The following is a 19,523-nucleotide window of genomic DNA, read 5'->3' as shown; positions in this document are numbered from 1 at the left end:
TCGGTCACCTCCCCCAGTCAGTCCCCTTCCCCCACAGTTAGAATCACTACTAGGGAACACATTTAACCCCTTCCTCGCCCCCTAGTGTTAACCCCTTCCCTGCCAGTCACATTTATATAGTAATCAGTGCATATTTTATAGCACTGGTCGCTGTATAAATGTGAATGGTCCTAAAAATGTGTCAAAAGTGTCCGATGTGTCCGCCATAATGTCGCAGTCCCAATAAAAATCGCAGATCGCCGCCCTTACTAGTAAAATAATTTTAAAAAATCATAATTATGTCCCCTATTTTGTAGGCGCTATAACTATGCGCTTATTGCAATTTTTTTTTTATTTATTTACCAAAAATATGTAGAAGAATACGTATCAGCCTAAACTGAGAAAAAAAAATATTTTTTTTTTTAAAAATTGGGATATTTATTATAGCACAAAGTAAAAAATATTGTTTCTTTTTCAAAATTGTCACTCTTTTTTTGTTTATAGCAAAAAAAATAAAAACCGCAGAGGTGATCAAATACCACCAAAAGAAAGCTCTATTTGTGGGGAAAAAATAAGTCAATTTTGTTTGGGAGCCACGTCGCACGACCGTGCAATTGTCAGTTAAAGCGATGCAGTGCGGGAAGCAGAAATTTTGCCAGGGCAGGAAGGGGGTATATGTGCCGAGTAAGCAAGTGGTTAAGCCACTTGGCAGCACCCCACTGCACTGTAGCTCCCTCCCTGCCATCAGACTGCCATTGCAGTAAAATAAAAGAACTTTGATTGATGCTGCCACAGCCTGGAAATTTGAAAAGAAAAAAAGCTATGTGTTTAGGCCCTGCCCACTGCATGAGGCATAGGGGGATATTTATGAAAGGCAAATCCACTTTCCACCACAAGTGCACTTGGAAGTGCAGTCGCTCTAGATCTGAGGGGAAGATCTGAAATGAGGAAAAACTCTGCTGATTTTATCATCCAATAATGCGCAAGCTAAAATGCTGTTTTTTATTTTCCTTGCATGTCCCCCTCAGATCTACAGCGACTGAACTCCCAAGTGCACTTGTAGTGCAAAGTGGATTTGCCTTTTGTAAATAACCCCCATAGAGTGCAGGAGATCCTGTAGCGCTCGCCTAACATTTAGCACTTTGCTCTTCGCACCTTTTACTGAATAAACTAGTTTGAGTTTTCAGTAACATTCACTATATGACTACAATGAAATAAACCTGTGGCAATAGTGTACCACTCACAAAAGCAGTACCCCAATTTCATGTGCTGATCACATGCACTCTCCCAAGGAAAAATATACCTCCCTATTAATACACACCAAAATGAGCATGTGCAGCCTGACTCCAAAGGCTCTGTCCTATTCAGACATGTTCTGGAGTCAGTGGAAAAAAAGGAGGATCTGTGCATACAGGATCAAGCAGCCTGCTTACACAATGCAGAGGGTTAACCTCTTAGGTTCCACAGTGATAATAACAAGCATGCTTTACTGCATAACAGACTGATTTTACTGTTGTGTGTTTAGTAACACTTTCAGTCTCTCCTTATATCATGATAGTTTAAGGTCTAACAGTACATCTTCTGTTTTATTTCTTATACCTGTCTTTAGTTTCATTGCTTTCATCCAAATCGACTGCAAGCTCCTCCACCATCTGTATTTCTCTTATGATAAGATTTCCTCTTACTTTTTCTTATGGAGTAGATCCCCTGTTTGCTGGACCAGTAAGATATTGATACCTATCTGCTTCCTCACTATCAAATAAGATTCAGCATTCTAGAGCTACTTCATGGGGGGAAGCCATTCCCTCACCTGGGCCATTCTGCCATTGGCAATGTGTCACCAATGACAGATGTGTGTGGCTAATATGGCCCTTGTACAAAATAACTTCCTGTGACCACATGACCAAGGGAGACCCAGCATGAACCCAGAACAGAGTAATCCACCTAGTTGTACTGGCATCACAAATTTATCCCTTGAACAATATACATCCTGTGAGTAATATGCACAATTTTTGTTTAGTAATAATTTAAATACTGTATTGTTGCATTGCACTATATCAGCAGTTTTATAATACTTTTTGCAAATCCTGTATTTTGTTGATATTTGTTCCTTAAGCTAGAACAATTAAGTGTGTGGAAAGTTAATTTTGAAATAATATTTTTACCTTCTCAATTGATCCTATACCTTTTCTTCTTTTCTCCTGATTTAAATGGTGGCCTTCAGATGGACCTTACTATTTTTTATAATTCATACTGTTGTACATTTGAGAGGGGTTTTGACATTTTAAAAACTGGACATGACTGTACCACTTTCAGATTCTACAGTACTTCCTTTCCTTTGAAGTGTGTTTAGCTTACTAATCATCTTTGATTTGAAGCATGTGATATGCATTAAAACACGCACGGCATCATTTCGGAATTTTACCCCCACAAAGGCATACAGCAAGGGATTCAGGCAACTGTGAATATACCCTAACAACTCTGTAATTATCATTGCTAAGTGAAGTTGTCTGAAATTTACACAACTTTTGATTAGTTGTAGCCGATCCAAAGTGTCAACAATAATGACGACATTGTATGGTGTCCAGCACAAAAAGAAGACACTGGTTATCACTATGGCCACCCTGACTGCCCTTTTTTTTTCCCGTCTTGGTGATTTGCACAAGGTGACTATAATGTGAGAATAACAAAAAGTCATGAGGATCAGCGGCAATAAAAATCCTACCACATGGTTGAGGAATCTCTCAGCCTGCCAAAAACGATTTTCTTCAAAAGAGCCATCGTAGTATGCACACCTGGTAACATTCCCATCTGGAAAGGTTCCCAGTATGAATAGGTTTGGCAATGATAGAAGAAAGCAGAAGAGCCAAACACAAAAACAAGGGATATGTGCAGTCATGACATGTTGCTTTCTGAAAGCATTGACAGCATGGATTATAGACATATAACGGTCAATGCTGATACATCCCAAGAGGAGGCTGCTGCAGTAGAAATTCACACGGCTGATAACTCTCACAATCTTGCAAAGGCAATCTCCAAATACCCATCCAACTAAAACGTCAGTCACACCAAAGGGAAATGTAAAAAGCATCAGTAAATCTGCAATAGCCAGGTGCACAAGGAAATTATCCGTACTTGAGCGTAAGCGACGGTGCCTCATTAGAATATAGAGGACAAGACCATTTCCAATAATGCCAATTACAAATACAAGGCTATAAAGCAATGGGATGAAAATGCGCTGGAATTGCTGAAGTTCGTTTTGGTTTTCATTGATGGTACCATCGCATACGTAGTCATTGTCAAAATTGTCACCCTGTTTATAAAGCAAAAAAAAAAAACCCATTAAACTGAGAATTGCAGGAACAGTATGCATGATATGTATATTCAACACACATAGGTTGGCAGAATGTCTATTTAAGCAAAAATTTCTACATGCATTCCAAAAATTAACATTACATAACATACATAAAAAGCACGCACGGCTTTGGGAGCCAAACCACTTTAAGTGTTTGGCTCCCATGTAAAGGAACACCCCCCATTCACGAATACTCTCCTTTCTTGCACTCTCCCATTGCTCTGTTCCTCTGCAGGAGCACTGAAACATATCATGTAGACCGGGGAACTGGACATGTGACTTCCTCCTCTTCCTTCCAACATGCAGTGAAAGCATGAAGGAAGGGAGAAGGTCATTGATCCTGTGATCTATCTCCAACAGGCACTTTAAGAGGGCTTAGAGTCAGCACTCCTATCCAGGGCCGCTGATAGGGCAGTACAGGCAGCCCTGTTGTAGCGGGCCCTGTCCAGCAGGGGGCCCGGGCGACTTTAAAGTTATTTTTGCTTAAATAAATAAAACTTTTTTTTTTTTTTTCCTAAACCATACTCTGCTCTACTTGCTAATCAGAGGGTAATTACATTTTCCTGGGCCCCATCAGGTCAACATAGGGGCCCTGGAGATGACAGCAGGGGAGGGACTTTTTTTCCTTTTTCGGGGTGCAGGCAGACAGGCCGATGCACCACCCATATTATAGATCCGGCAGCAGCCACCCACTGCCTATGGTTTCCCTGGCGGAGTGATTCTTCTCTACACTGCTCCTGTAAACTTCTCCCTCAGTAAGTTCCGTGGACGGAGGGAGAGATTGATGTAAATAGGAAGGCTGAGAAGGTGCAGCAGGCTTAATCCAATGGCAGGGCGCAGCATCAGGCAAGTGGGAGCTAACACTGTGCACAGCAACATTTACTTCTAAGGAAGAAAGGTATACTTCCCTCCCTGACTCCACACTGTGCTTGCCTATGATGATGATGATCAGAGAACAGCAGAAGCTCTATGGTTCTGTCACAGTGTCTGTGTCACATGCTGTTGGGCAGGGCCGGCCCTACCATGGGACCCGATGGTACCATTGTACCAGGCAGCACTTTCAGGGGGGCAGCAAATTTCCTGCCCACACGCCATCCCTTTCCACCAGCTCCACTCTCCACTCCACTGTGGGGCTAATTGCTGCCCTACCGCTCCTCCCGTTCCGCTCTCCGCTTCACTGTGGGGTTAATTGCATGAATAGAGCCATAACAGGTCCTTTTTATACTCCTATATACATGCATAGAGCCATGATAGGTCCACTTTAGTTATCATGATATAAAAGAATGAATGTGGGGGCATTTTGGTGAACGTAATTTTTTTTTGGGGGGGGCAGCATTTCATTCTTGGTACCAGGCAGCACAATGTCTTGGGCCGGCACTGCTGTTGGGTGATGATTTTGTTAACTTTAAGGCTGCACTGTGTGTTACAGATCATAACACAGTACAGCCATAACAGTCAGCATTCAACAGCAATGTGACACTGACAGAGCCATACCAGCACCTGCTATGCTCTGATCATCATAATGATGATGATGATAATCTTAAGCATGAGATGCTTGGTTACATTTGTGTTTGGGGGCAGTAAATGGCTGAGCTGTGTTTTCTGAGGCCCCCAGCCACTCCAATTTAAGAACTAAGGGCCAGATCCACAGCCAGCCGGTGTAACTTAAATATTCGGATTTAAGTTACACTGCTGGAAAATTTCTACCTAAGTGCCTGATCCACAAAGCACTTACCTAGAAATTTTCGGCTGTGTAACTTAAATCCCGCCGGCACAAGGCGTTCCTAATTTAATGGGGCGAGTCCCATTTCAATTAGGTGCGCTCCCGTGCCGGCCGTACTGCGCATGCTCACGACGTCATTTTCCCGACGTGCTTTGCGCGGTTTTACGTTGCGCCGGGTTTTGAGAATCGCGACGGGCGTAAAAAAAAAAATACAAGTTGCGGCGGGAAAAAAAAAATTTGAAAAAAAAAAAGACGGCGACGCAGGATAGAAGGGTCTACTTTTACAAGGCCTAAACAGTTTAGGCCTTGTAAAAGCAGCCCTAATATTGCGACGGCAAACTAATACTTACTGAGAAAAAACGAAGCGTAAAAGCTTCGTGGATCTCCGTAGGTGCTAATTTGCATACCCAAAGCGGCATTTCGACGAGAAATGCCCCCAGCGGCGGCTGCGGTACTGCATCCTAAGATCCGACAGTGTAAGTCCCTTACACATGTCGGATCTTCTCCCTATCTATGTGAAACTGAAACTGATTCTGTGGATCAGTTCCATAGATAGAAACAGGGATACGACGGCGTATCAGTAGATACGCCGGCGTATCCCTTTTGAGGATCTGGCCCTAATTGCCCAAGCTTTCCACTTGGATCCATTGGTCAATTTTTTGTACATACCTTCATGTAGGTCTACAGGAGTCTGGATGTAAATGTACCTCTGTCTGTTTATATCCACCTGATTCCGGGTCTGTATGGAGCGGCTGCCACTGGTCTGCTCAGCTCCAAAAAAAAAAATGGGAAAAGGATTGCATCCTCTTTCTATTTTTCCAGACCTAAACATGACAGATCAAACAGCCTGACGTAAATGGACACATTTATAACAGGCAGGAGAAAAAGGCAGGACAAGGCTGCATTTTTTCTAGGTGGGCGGGGTCGGGGGGGCCCCGTTGGGTAGGCTGTACAGGGCCCCGTGATTTCTAACAGCAGCGTTTTTGAGCGTTTTCGCGCGTTTTTGAGCGTTTTTTAACGTCTGACGTTTTTACAGCTCTACTCTGGAGCTTCAGAACGCCCTGGTCCTGTGTTTTTTTACAGCTCAAAAACGCCTATGCCATTTGCAGCTCAAAAAAGCCTATGTGGGCATGATGCCATAGAATAACATGGACAGGCGTTTTTAAGCTGGAAAAAACGCTCAGAAAAGTGGCTGTAAAAACGTCAGTGGAAATGAAGCCTAATGAATAAGAGTTCACTTCAAGGCGCATTTTGGTCATTTGTGAAAAGAATGATTTTGAATGAATATTATTATGTTACTATTTTCATGATGGATTTATTTTCTTTAGCTTATTGTGTCTCAATGCACTTTTTTTTTCTTACTTTTAATGTTCACATAAGCATTTTTGAAAAACAAAACTTCACAGCAACAGATTATTACTTGAAATGTTATTCACTGATTTGGGTATATTTAATTGTTGTCTTAAAAACAGGGTATTCCATTTGCACTATAGATCCAGTAAAAGTTCATTGAATTGTTTCAAATAGTGCTGACATTACACATCACAATTTTGGTAAGCACCTCTTATCTGCTTTTGTTTCAGGTAGAAATCTTAACCGCTCATTTGCACATTACAGCTGCAGAGCGCGGTATTTTTCCATTCACCCACCCAGCCTCTTCACACATATTTACATGGTTACTGAAAATGAAAGTTCTATCAGTGCTTTTCATGCACTGATAAGCATTGCTCTGCTACTAAATTCAAATCGGCACAACCTCAATTAGGGTAATTTAAAGGGCAACATATGCAAGTAAAAACTGATGACAGGGATAAGGGAAAGTGAGTATGATATGAAAATAACACCTCCAAGCCACTTTTCTGATGATTTACGGTTTGCACATTTATTTAGCAAATCATTCTCAAAGGTTTTATATAATTCTCAGTATAGTAAAGTTTTGTAGTCTTAAGTGAGAGTGAGTGAGTGAGAAACTTTTTATAAAGCGCTACACATGCGAACTGAATCGCCTCTGGGCGCTTGTTTGAGCACTTCTCCTTTGAACTCAGAAGAGGTGGGTTTTGATCTTTCTCCTAAAGGTCAAGTGATTCTCCTCCAACCGAATGCTGGTTGGTAACGCGTTCCATAGTCTGGGACCCTGGAACGCAAATCTTCGTTCTCCCTTGGACTTGTATCTGGTTTTTGGTATTTGGAGTAGATTTTGATTGGTGGATCGCAGAACAAGATTGGAGTTGTAACATTTTAGTTTCTCGCATGAATATTCCTTGAACACATTTGTGCGTCAGTCAGAGTGCTTTGAAGGTAATTCTGTCTTTCACTGGCAACCAATGAAGGGTTCTCAGTGAAGGAGAGATTGATTCCCAAGATTTTTTCTCAGTCACTAGACGCGCGGCCGTATTTTGAATGACTTGCAGACGAGTGATTTGGTACTTAGGGAGTCCGAGGTAGAGGGCATTTGCATAGTCCAGCCGGGAGTTAACAATTGTTCCCACCACGACTGCTATGTCCTCTTTAGGTATAAATGGAATAAGTCTGCGTAGTATGCGCAGCAGATGGTGGGATCCGCTGACTACTGACCCTATTTGTGCATCCATTGTCATGTAGGTGTCGAAGATGACTCCGAGACTTTTGACTTTGGTGCTAGGGGTGATGATTTGGCCCAGAATGGGCGGGGGTGTCCAAGTTGTTGCAAGTTGATTCTTTCGATTGGCGTGAAACAGGAGAAGTTCTGTTTTCGATCCGTTGAGTTTAAGATAACTCTTTGTCATCCAGTTTCCTATCAAAGAGAGGGATTTCTCTAGACCTAGATGATGATCCTTTTTGTTGCAGATGCGAAAGTACAGTTGTGTGCCATCTGCATAAGAGTGGTAAAGTAGCTTTTGGCTACTGATGATTTCAAAGAGAGGGCGGAGGTAGATGTTGAACAGTACCGGCGACAGGGGGGATCCTTGCGGGACCCCGCATGACACTGTGCGTTTTTCAGACGTGAAAGGTCTCAATTTCACTATTTGTGATCGGTTTTCCAAAAAGGAGGAGAACCAGGATAGATCAAATTCCGTGACTCTGGCTACTTCAGCTAGCCGAGTTAGTAGTAGTTTGTGGTCTACAGTGTCAAAAGCTGCGCTGAGGTCCAACAGTACCAAGGTACTAACTCTTACCAATATGTAACTCAGACAGGTCCTTAAAACAATCAACAAGGTGTACTCAACCCTCCTTCTGAATTAAGGGAACCTGTTTTAAGCTTTCCTATATAATGAATAAATATGTTCCTGTTTTTGCTAGTTTTAAATTGATCAGAGTGATCGTCATTTTTACATTGTAGTTTTTTTGGCGCAGAAACACACTGGAGGTTTTCAGCTGCCTTAAAGCGGTATTAAACCAAAAAATTATAATTTTTAGGCTTTCTAATTATTAGATGTGTATTAGATGAAAGGTTTAGCACTGGGAAACACTTTTTGAAAGATAAAAAGTGCATTTTATATACAACTATATAGATCAGACCAAAATGAGGGGGAAAGAGGGAAAGAGGGGCATTGCTCCAAATCAGGGACAGTCCCTCGAAACCAGGGACAGTGCCTCGAAATCAGGGACAGTTGGGAGCTATGTATATATTGTACATTCATATCACTCCCTGCCCTCAAGTAACTAATAATCTGAGGTCCCTAACTCACATTCATACATACACTCTGAGGCCAATTTAGACAGATGCCAATTAACCTACTAGCATGTCTTTAGAGTGTGGAAGGAAAACGGAGTAGCCAGAGGAAACGCACGTTGGCACAAGAAGGACATGCATACTCCAGGCAGGTAGTGTCATGGTTGGAATTGAAACCGACGACCCTAGTGCTAGGCAGAAGTGCTAACCACTTAGTGCTGCCACTTGGCTAGATATGTACTTTCCACCATGGGGACCAATACCAACTCCCTATCGATTCCTCCCTAGCCAATTGTTTCTTAACAAACAGCATAATATGCGCAATTCTATCTTGCATTTGCACCACATGCTCAATCACACTTCAACAAAGGATTCTCTTACTTTCCCATTTTTCCCTGGCAATGTCCAATAGCCCCGTGGGTACCTCTCATACCGTAACTCAAAGGGAGAGAACCCTGTGGAAGATTGGGGAACCTCTCTGATAGAAATACAGTATATTTTATGTAGACGTGTTTACGTCGCTCATATAATTGTTTCAATATATAAAGTTTCAATTCATTTCATATTTTTTGGTGTAATAAAGCAGTGATTAGGTGTATTATTCTAAACCAAGGTTCCCAGTAGGTCAGGAGAATATTTGGTCCTCTACCCTTTGCAGCAATGATGTGGTCTGCCACATCTACTTAGAAGAGGGAGATAAAAGCTGCAGCTTCTATGTTTGCTCCTGCATTCCGAATCCTTGGATTCCACCACGCGTTTTCTCACTTCTTTTGGTTCTAACTTCCTTATCAATTGCTGCTAAATCCTTGTAGATGGGCTCCCCAAGAATGAGTTTGAGAAGATGAGATTTCCTTTGGACTTTGCTTTTTTTTGTCGGAAAATAGGATTTTTCTTATATTCTGGCTGTCTCTTTCCTCCCATTGCTACGTTCCAATGTAGCTTTTAGGCATTGATACACAACCGTCAGCTACTACAAGGTATGGTTATTTCAGGATGGCTGAATATTCGTAAGCTAAAATATCTAAAAAGGCAGCCAAGAGGCTCAGTACTTTCTATTTATCCTAAGAGTGGGTGTCCTGCAAAAGCACACTGTCCGATGGTGAAGAAAGACAAAGAGAACTCCAAGGTAACAGCAAAAGATGTGCAGAAACATTGATTAATTTACCTAAGGTTGACCATATTAGACCGAAATCTGACCAGTTCACCAGGGCTCGGCCAAATTTCAGTGTGTTGTCATTTCGGGTCCTTTCACACGTGCGGACCGTTCGTCCGTTTTTTCATACATCCGTTTACGGACTGCAATGCTTTCCAATGGGATAGCGTACGTTAGCGGATGAGCATCCGCTAACGTCCGTTAACATCCTCCATTCACCTCGATTGTGTGGTTGGAGAAATCTTATTTTTTTCCATTTAGCCCACTTCCATGTGCACCTTAGTTTAAGGGCTAGTTATAAATTGGGGTGGTTGAAATGTTTTGTAGCTTGCTCACTGGATTTATAAGAAAAGTGCAGCACAAGAATTAAATTAATACAAAAAAATATATAATTTAAATATGCCAGTGAAAAATTAAATAAATGAGTGCCAATGAAAAAATATATGTGTCCAAGTGTCCATATATCCTTAAGTGAAAAATCACACAAATAAATCCGGCAAGGATGAGAGTGAAGAGGAGACACCAGAGGAAATCCACCACCAAGGTATAGATGAACTCTCACCTCATTGCTTCGACCCGTGAGGGTCACAAAGCATATCTGCAAACAATTCACAGTCCAGTCCAACCTCCAGATAGATCATCAAATCTTATAAGTATCCAAGGCCACCATAAATAAGAAAACACAAAGAAAATCTAGTGCTCTCTGTAAACCGGTTTAATGTTTAAAAGGTAAAAAATTCAGAACACTCACATTTAAAATCACTCACAGCCGAGTGAAAGCATGTACAACGTAATTGCAATGACCAGCGGCAATGATCGAGGTGACGTCCAGCGTAACTCCTCCTCCTTCGTACGCGTTACGTCCCGTGGGCGGGACTTCCTCAGCGTCAGGTGGAGAGAGAACGCCGAACGTCCCCAATGGCAAAAAATAAATAGCAATGACCGAACTCAGCAGCCAATCAGATCGCTCCCGAGTGCAGCCAATAGAAATCCTAAGTGGCAAACAACATCCGGGGCAAAGGCAAGCAAAGTCATCACTATGGGGATTCGGCAACCAATCGAAACACTCACGGATGTGGCCAATAGAAGATCAGCAATGAACATAAACATCCGGGGCATGGTACCGAGTCTCGATAGTGCGGAAGTGCAAGAAAAATGTAATAATAAATAAACGGACCCCCAAAACTGAATGGAAAAGGAATTAAAAACCAAACAGTTAGAGTCTTGATGCCTCACAGAGACTAAAAAGTTCATTTATATACAGAAATTTAAAATCAAAAAGAGGGGTGCAAACAATAAGCCCCTTAAAATGAATTTAAAAAATTTAGAAATATATATAATTATATATATTACTATATATTAAAAAACGGACGTCAGCCTCGATCATCGTCACTAATCAACGACTCATAGCAACATTAAAATTAGAATTAATAATTCATACATAATTAAAGTGCTACATACATACATAAAAATTTAATAAAAATATAATAAAAAGACCAATAATGCTACCGATTAGAAATGAAACAGTTTAAATCAAACTCAACGTTAAGGCCCCGAGGCGAGGCAACCTTGAGCTCAAAAATCCAGTAAGATTCTCGTCTGCTAAGCTGGCGAATAAAGTGCCCCCCCCTCCAATGTCTGGACACTTTTTCTATTCCCCAGAACTTTAAACTTTTAGGATTACGGTTATGATGTTGTCTGAAATGTTTTGAAACACTATGTGTTTTAACTCCTCGTTTAATGCAACTGATATGTTCGCCTACACAAACATGTAGGGCACGTGAGGTACGGCCGACATATTGAAGCCCACAGTCGCATTCTAACATATAAATAACCCCTTCCGTGTCACAAGTAACGAGCTCCTTGATGGTGTATTCACTACTAGTGACTGTGGAGCTAAAAGTTTTCCGTTTCTTGATGTTATTTTTCGCATGTTTGCATGTGGCACATCTTCCACAGGCGTAGAAGCCGGAGAGAAAGTTAAATAATCTGGGTCTAGGTACAATAGGCGGGTCTATAACCCCTGGTGCGATAACATCGCGCAGGGCTGGGGCTTTCTTATAGACAAATTGGGGCCGATCCGGTAGGACAGGTCCCAAAATGGCATCCCCTTTTAACACTGCCCAATGTTTAACGATAATCCGTTCAAACTTTTTGTACTGAATATTATAATCACAAAATCCTTTTGGATTATAATATTCAGTACAAAAAGTTTGAACGGATTATCATTAAATATTGGGCAGTGTTAAAAGGGGATGCCATTTTGGGACCTGTCCTACCGGATCGGCCCCAATTTGTCTATAAGAAAGCCCAATGTTTAACGATAATCCGTTCAAACTTTTTGTACTGAATATTATAATCACAAAATCCTTTTGGATTATAATATTCAGTACAAAAAGTTTGAACGGATTATCGTTAAACATTGGGCAGTGTTAAAAGGGGATGCCATTTTGGGACCTGTCCTACCGGATCGGCCCCAATTTGTCTATAAGAAAGCCCCAGCCCTGCGCGATGTTATCGCACCAGGGGTTATAGACCCGCCTATTGTACCTAGACCCAGATTATTTAACTTTCTCTCCGGCTTCTACGCCTGTGGAAGATGTGCCACATGCAAACATGCGAAAAATAACATCAAGAAACGGAAAACTTTTAGCTCCACAGTCACTAGTAGTGAATACACCATCAAGGAGCTCGTTACTTGTGACACGGAAGGGGTTATTTATATGTTAGAATGCGACTGTGGGCTTCAATATGTCGGCCGTACCTCACGTGCCCTACATGTTTGTGTAGGCGAACATATCAGTTGCATTAAACGAGGAGTTAAAACACATAGTGTTTCAAAACATTTCAGACAACATCATAACCGTAATCCTAAAAGTTTAAAGTTCTGGGGAATAGAAAAAGTGTCCAGACATTGGAGGGGGGGGCACTTTATTCGCCAGCTTAGCAGACGAGAATCTTACTGGATTTTTGAGCTCAAGGTTGCCTCGCCTCGGGGCCTTAACGTTGAGTTTGATTTAAACTGTTTCATTTCTAATCGGTAGCATTATTGGTCTTTTTATTATATTTTTATTCAATTTTTATGTATGTATGTATGTAGCACTTTAATTATGTATGAATTATTAATTCTAATTTTAATGTTGCTATGAGTCGTTGATTAGTGACGATGATCGAGGCTGACGTCCGTTTTTTAATATATAGTAATATATATAATTATATATATTTCTAAATTTTTTTAAATTAATTTTAAGGGGCTTATTGTTTGCACCCCTCTTTTTGATTTTAAATTTCTGTATATAAATGAACTTATTAGTCTCTGTGAGGCATCAAGACTCTAACTGTTTGGTTTTTAATTCCTTTTCCATTCAGTTTTGGGGGTCCGTTTATTTATTATTACATTTTTCTTGCACTTCCGCACTATCGAGACTCGGTACCATGCCCCGGATGTTTATGTTCATTGCTGATCTTCTATTGGCCACATCCGTGAGTGTTTCGATTGGTTGCCGAATCCCCATAGTGATGACTTTGCTTGCCTTTGCCCCGGATGTTGTTTGCCACTTAGGATTTCTATTGGCTGCACTCGGGAGCGATCTGATTGGCTGCTGAGTTCGGTCATTGCTATTTATTTTTTGCCATTGGGGACGTTCGGCGTTCTCTCTCCACCTGACGCTGAGGAAGTCCCACCCACGGGACGTAACGCGTACGAAGGAGGAGGAGTTACGCTGGACGTCACCTCGATCATTGCCGCTGGTCATTGCAATTACGTTGTACATGCTTTCACTCGGCTGTGAGTGATTTTAAATGTGAGTGTTCTGAATTTTTTACCTTTTTAAACATTAAACCGGTTTACAGAGAGCACTAGATTTTCTTTGTGTTTTCTTATTTATGGTGGCCTTGGATACTTATAAGATTTGATGATCTATCTGGAGGTTGGACTGGACTGTGAATTGTTTGCAGATATGCTTTGTGACCCTCACGGGTCGAAGCAATGAGGTGAGAGTCCATCTATACCTTGGTGGTGGATTTCCTCTGGTGTCTCCTCTTCACTCTCATCCTTGCCGGATTTATTTGTGTGATTTTTCACTTAAGGATATATGGACACTTGGACACATATATTTTTTCAATGGCACTCATTTATTTAATTTTTCACTGGCATATTTAAATTATATATTTTTTTGTATTAATTTAATTCTTGCGCTGCACTTTTCTTATATTTATGCTTTGAGAATTTTTTATGAATTTATTCTTAGTGCTGGCTAGCATATTAATTGTTATTGTTTATTTTATTTGTACTTCTCAGCGCTGAATTTTTCACATTTTTAGATGCTCACTGGATTTGACATAGGGACACATTGTATGCCTACAGCTGCCATTGTACTTTTGCTGAGCTTCCAATGTGTCCCTTGTCCGTTAAAAAGGGGTGGGCTCCCTCCAGGCATATCTCCTCCTGCTATATATACTCCAGCATAGGGACTCTCAAACATAGAGTTAGAACAGCATAGGAGCCTTGGTGTGGCATTGCAGCTTCCACATATATTTGCAAATGTGTACAACTAAACCCTCTGGGGTAGATTCAGGTAGGGAGCACGTATTTGTGTGCGGGCGTAACGTATCCTATTTACGCTACGCCTCCGCAACTTTGACAGGCTAGTAGTATTCACAAAGCAAAGTTGCGGCGGCGTGGCGTAAATAGGCCGGCGTAAGCCCGCCTAATTCAAATGTGGAATATGTGGGCGTGTTTTATGGTAATTTATTGTGACCCCACGTAAATGATGTTTTTTACGAACGGCGCATGCGCCGTCCGTGAAAGTATTCCAGTGTGCATGCTCCAAATTAACCCGCAAAAAGCCAATGCTTTTGATGTGAACGTAAATGACGCACAGCCCTATTCGCGAACGACTTACGCAAACAACATAATCGATGGAAAATTCGACGCTGGCCCGACATCCATACTTAACATTGGCTGCGCCTCATATAGCAGGGGTAACTTTACGCCGGAAAAAGCCTAATGTAAACGGCGTATCTGAACTGCGACGGCCGGGCGTACGTTCGTGAATAGGCGTATCTAGCTGATTTACATATTCTAGGCGTAAATCAGCGCACACGCCCCTAGCAACCAGCGTAAATATGCAGTTAAGATACGATGGCGTAGGAGACTTACGCTGGTCGTATCTTAGACAAATTCTGGCGTATCTGATTCTTTGAATCAGGCGCCAAGATACCACGCCTCACACTCAGAGATACGACGGCGTATCAGGAGATACGCCGTCGTATCTTCTACCTGAATCTGGTCCTGTGTTTTTAATGTGTATTGTTAGACAGGATCAATTTGATTTTGTTGCAGACTAGCTGGTAAGTGTGCTGGAAAATCCTTTGTTTTTGGTGAAGTTGTGCTTTTTTACTCAGGGTTTTTCTACCAGCAAGATCCTCTGCATAACCCTCAATAAGGCCCCTTTCACACTGGGCAAGGGAGATGCAGTGTCGGTATAGCGGCGCGATTTGTAGCGCCACTATACCGTCGTATTTACCCCGATATTTGGCCCCTAGCGGTGCGGTTTTAACCCCCTGCTAGCAGCCAAAAAGGGTTAATACCCCCCGCAATGCGCCTCTGCAGAGGCACATTGCCGGTGGTATTACTGCGGTTTCCTATTGATTTCAATGGGAAGGAGCGGTATAGGAGCGGTAAACACCCCGCTCCTATACCGCTCCAAAGATGCTGCTTGCAAGAGATTTTTTTTCCTCCTGCCAGCGCATCACCTCAGTGTGAAAGCCCTTGGGCTTTCACATTAAGAATGCTGGGGCAGGATTATTTCAGGAGTTATTTATGCGCTATTTTTAGCGCTAAAACGCCTGAAATATGCCTCAGTGTGAAAGGGGCCTTAATAATTAAGTCCATTTGCAAGATGCCTTAAAGGTATACATGGTACTGTTCCCTAAGGTTACTGCAAGTTTAAAGCCCCCTCTGGCTCTCACCGCCACTGAGTCTAATAACATAGATTCATGCACTGCATGAATCTATGTTATTATCGCCGCTGCCGCTGTTCTATTCAGATGGTCGGCGCTCATGTCGGCCATCTGAATAACGGCAGCTGGTTGGCTGTACGGAAGTGCCTATCAGAGCCAACGGTACAGCCCTCGTGTCCCGGAAGCTTATACAAGGAACGCACTAGGGATGTGCTCCTTGTATAAGACTGACAGGCGTCTCAGCCAATCAGGTTCACCGGTTCTGGTAACCTGGTAACCTGATTGGCTGAAGCGTTATCGAGGGCGGTAGAAGCCATCGAGGGACAGTGGAAGCAGGATGGCTGACCCCAAAGAGGTAAGTGCCGGGCTGAAATGGGGAGGGGGCGTTTTACAGGGCACAGTGGCAGAATTTAACAGGGCACAGTGGCGAGTACAATTGATGGGCACAGTGGCGAGTACAATTGATGGGCACAGTGGTGACAACAATTGATGGGCACAGTGGTGACAACAATTCATGGGCACAATGGTGACAACAATTGATGTGCACAGTAGTGACAACAATTGATGGGCACAGTGGTGACAACAATTGATGGGCACAGTGGTGACAACAATTGATGGGCACAGTGGTGACAACAATTGATAGGCACAGTGGTGACAACAATTGATGAGCACAATGGTGACAACAATTGATGGGCACAGTGTCTGCGTTTGGCGGCATGGCACAGTGTCTGCGTTTGGCATGGCACAGTGGTGACAACAATTGATGGGCACAGTGGTGACAATTGATGGGCACAGTGGTGACAATTGATAGCACAGTGGCTGCGTGTAATGGCATGGCACAGTGGTGAAAGTTGATTGGCACAGTGGCTGCGTTTGATGGCATGGCACAGTGGTGACAATTGATGGCACAGTGGCGACAATTGATGGCATGGCACAGTGGCTGCAATTGATAGGCACAGTAGCTGTGTATGATGGGCACAGTGGCTGCCTTTGATGGGCACAGTGACTGCAATTGATGGGCACAGTAGCTGTGTATGATGGGCACTGTGAGGCTGCAATTGTTTTTTTGTTTTTTTTTGTTTGTTTGCGCCCCCCCAAAATTTTAGAGCACCAGCCGCCACTGTACTCAAAGCATGTTATTTGAAAGTTTTCTGTATTTTGAATATTGTCCTTTAAAGTGGTAGTAAACTCCGTACTACCACCTCTACCTACAGGTAAGCCTATAATAAGGCTTACCTGTAGGTACTGTGAAAATCTGCCGCGAGTTATCGTGCGATTTAGAAAGAACTTGCTTCTTTCTAAATCCTGCGATAACTCGCGGCAGACCTCCGCAATGTCTCCTGGGAACAATGACAAAAGCTCCCAGGAGACATTGCGGCATCGATGAAGTAACAGGATACCCGCACCCTACCCAATTAATCCATATACAGGAAGCAGCCAGTAACATAAAGGATTACTAAGGTACAGTGGATCGAAAAAAAAAAAAAACATGCGTTTTAGTAATTATGCATATGAGCGTATAATTTTTTTTTTTTTTGGTGGGGGAGTGGATCTTGGGTGGGAGTTCCCACACTTTTCCCCAGGACTTGACCCCTGTTAAGCTGCATAATGCATCCTTTTAAACCCTGTGGAACTCTTCACTGGTCAGTTGCGTTATTACAAGTCCTGTTTGCTACATTCTTGGTGTGTGTTTAATTTAAAAAAATCTTGTCTATAATGTTGGCGCTCTTTAAATGTTAGCTTATTTTGAACACCGTTGGCTAAATCTTCCCAGACACACACACACTTGATAGGGTATTGGTTTATTAGAAACAATCAAATAGCAAGGTTTTCCATATAGTTCATTCAGCCACCAAATGTGTAAGATTATTGCCTTGAAATTGGATTGCAAATTGTTATTAAAAAAAACTACTAGATCAATGTCCTAACTGATATATGGATACCTGAAACAATTATTCATTATGCTACTTTTTTACTTACGGTACTTTCAACATTTGGTTTTCATCACATATTTGAGGTGACTTATGATTAGTACAAACAAGTACATTACAGTTATTTTTTTCTGTGTATACTTACGAATGTTGTGTTTTCAAGGAAGTCATTCTAAAAAAAAAGAAAATGGCTATGTTAGAGAAAAGATGCTACATTTGATCTGTCTGTCTAAAAAAGTACAGAGTTTATTATAAAAGTTCATACTAATGAAAATGTCATGTCATCTGGCATGCCAGCGACCCTGGCCCTGTCCCTGAAAGTGTTGGTTGCCTGGCTGGAAGCCGCGGGCTGTTTACAGTTGGGCTCCTGTTGGGATGGACCTTTTATATACTTCCTAAATAGTAGGCTATGCCCTATGGGCATTCCTGGGTCCTGAGCATTTTTGTTCATCTGTACAGGTCTAAGGCCGCGTACACACGGTCGAACATGTCCGCTGAAACTGGTCCGCGATCCAATTTCCGCGGACATGTCCGACCGTGTGTATGGCCTAGCGGACAGGTTTCCAGCGGACAAAAGAAAGCTAAGAAACTTGTCCGCTGGAAACATGTCCGTCGGACATGTCCGATGGTTAGTACACCTAATCGGACATGTCCGCTGGTTATGACGTGTAACCAGCGTCCCGAAATCCCGTGCATGCGTCGAATTGATTCGACGTATGCGTGGAAGCATTGCACTTCCATGTTTGAGAACGTCGGTGTCTTCTACATCACCGCATTCTCTGTCCGCTGGGATTTTGGTCTGATGGTGTGTACACACATCAGACCAAAAGCTCCCAGGAGACATCGGACATGTCTCCTCGTGTGTACGGGGGCCTTACTCATTGGCATTTTTATTCTTGTTTTGTTTATTCCTTTTGAAATGCTGCATTGTTCCTTTTTTTTTTCTCTGTCATGTTTATCCATGATGTATTCTTCTCAATGTTAAGCTGTAAAGTTGCATTGATTATCAATAAAACCCTTTGTAAAAGAAAATGTCATGTCATCTAACCTGTTTGCATCCAAAACTATTTTTACATTTTACACACATGTTAAAATCCATTTTTCTGCTAGAAAATAATGGGATACCTGTATTGATGCCACCCGCACCTTAATAATATTATCAATACTGTTTTGCAGAAGCCTGCTAATGTCCTCTCGCTATACTGATGTTAATTTGCCTGATAGATTTATGAAACCTTGGGGAGTGATGTACAATCCGCCAGGGAAGGGTTACAGTTGATAACCAGTCAGAACTATAATTTTTACAGGTACATGGGTGCAGAGCAACATGTGGTGCAGGATTATCTGCCTGTGCTGAAAATGGAAAAAAGTCCCTCCTCTCCACTCTCTGACCCACCATCCAATCAAAGGAAGTTCAAATATCAATGTGAATGTATGCCTGCTCGGTGTCCAAGTTGTTGCCGACTCAATCTGATTGGTTGAAGCTACAGTATCGAGGCCATTTACTACAAGCTACAGGCACCAGCACTGTTGATTCTGAAGGCCTCAGGGCAGATTTATTTGACCATGGCACAACATGATGGGTATCATGGCTGAAATATGATTGAATAAAAACTCTAGCATAAACATACACTACTGAAAGCAGCGAAACCAAGAGAAAATCTATGAAAGGAAGAGAATAGACTATTGGGAATAACATATTCATAAAATATATATATACGTGTGTGTGTGTGTGTGTGTGTGTGTGTGTGTGGCACCCTCTAGTG

General features: G+C 42.1%; 1 protein-coding gene across 1 annotated transcript in view; it reads right to left on the bottom strand.

Annotated features, from left to right (window-relative positions):
* Positions 1-2,064: 2,064 nt before the first annotated feature.
* CXCR5 (C-X-C motif chemokine receptor 5) overlaps positions 2,065-19,523 on the bottom strand; it is a 34,315-nt gene continuing 16,856 nt past the window's right edge. Inside the window, exons 3-4 of the mRNA XM_040325423.1 lie at positions 17,903-17,929; positions 2,065-3,292 (exon numbers count right to left, since the gene is read on the bottom strand). Coding sequence (XP_040181357.1) covers positions 2,264-3,292; positions 17,903-17,929 — 1,056 coding nt within the window. The 3' untranslated portion in view covers positions 2,065-2,263. The remainder of the gene's footprint in view (positions 3,293-17,902; positions 17,930-19,523) is intronic.

The sequence above is a fragment of the Rana temporaria genome, chromosome 10 (assembly GCF_905171775.1).
Source record: "Rana temporaria chromosome 10, aRanTem1.1, whole genome shotgun sequence".
NCBI classification, from domain to species: Eukaryota; Metazoa; Chordata; class Amphibia; order Anura; family Ranidae; genus Rana; species Rana temporaria.
This window is presented reverse-complemented; position numbering and strand designations above follow the sequence as displayed.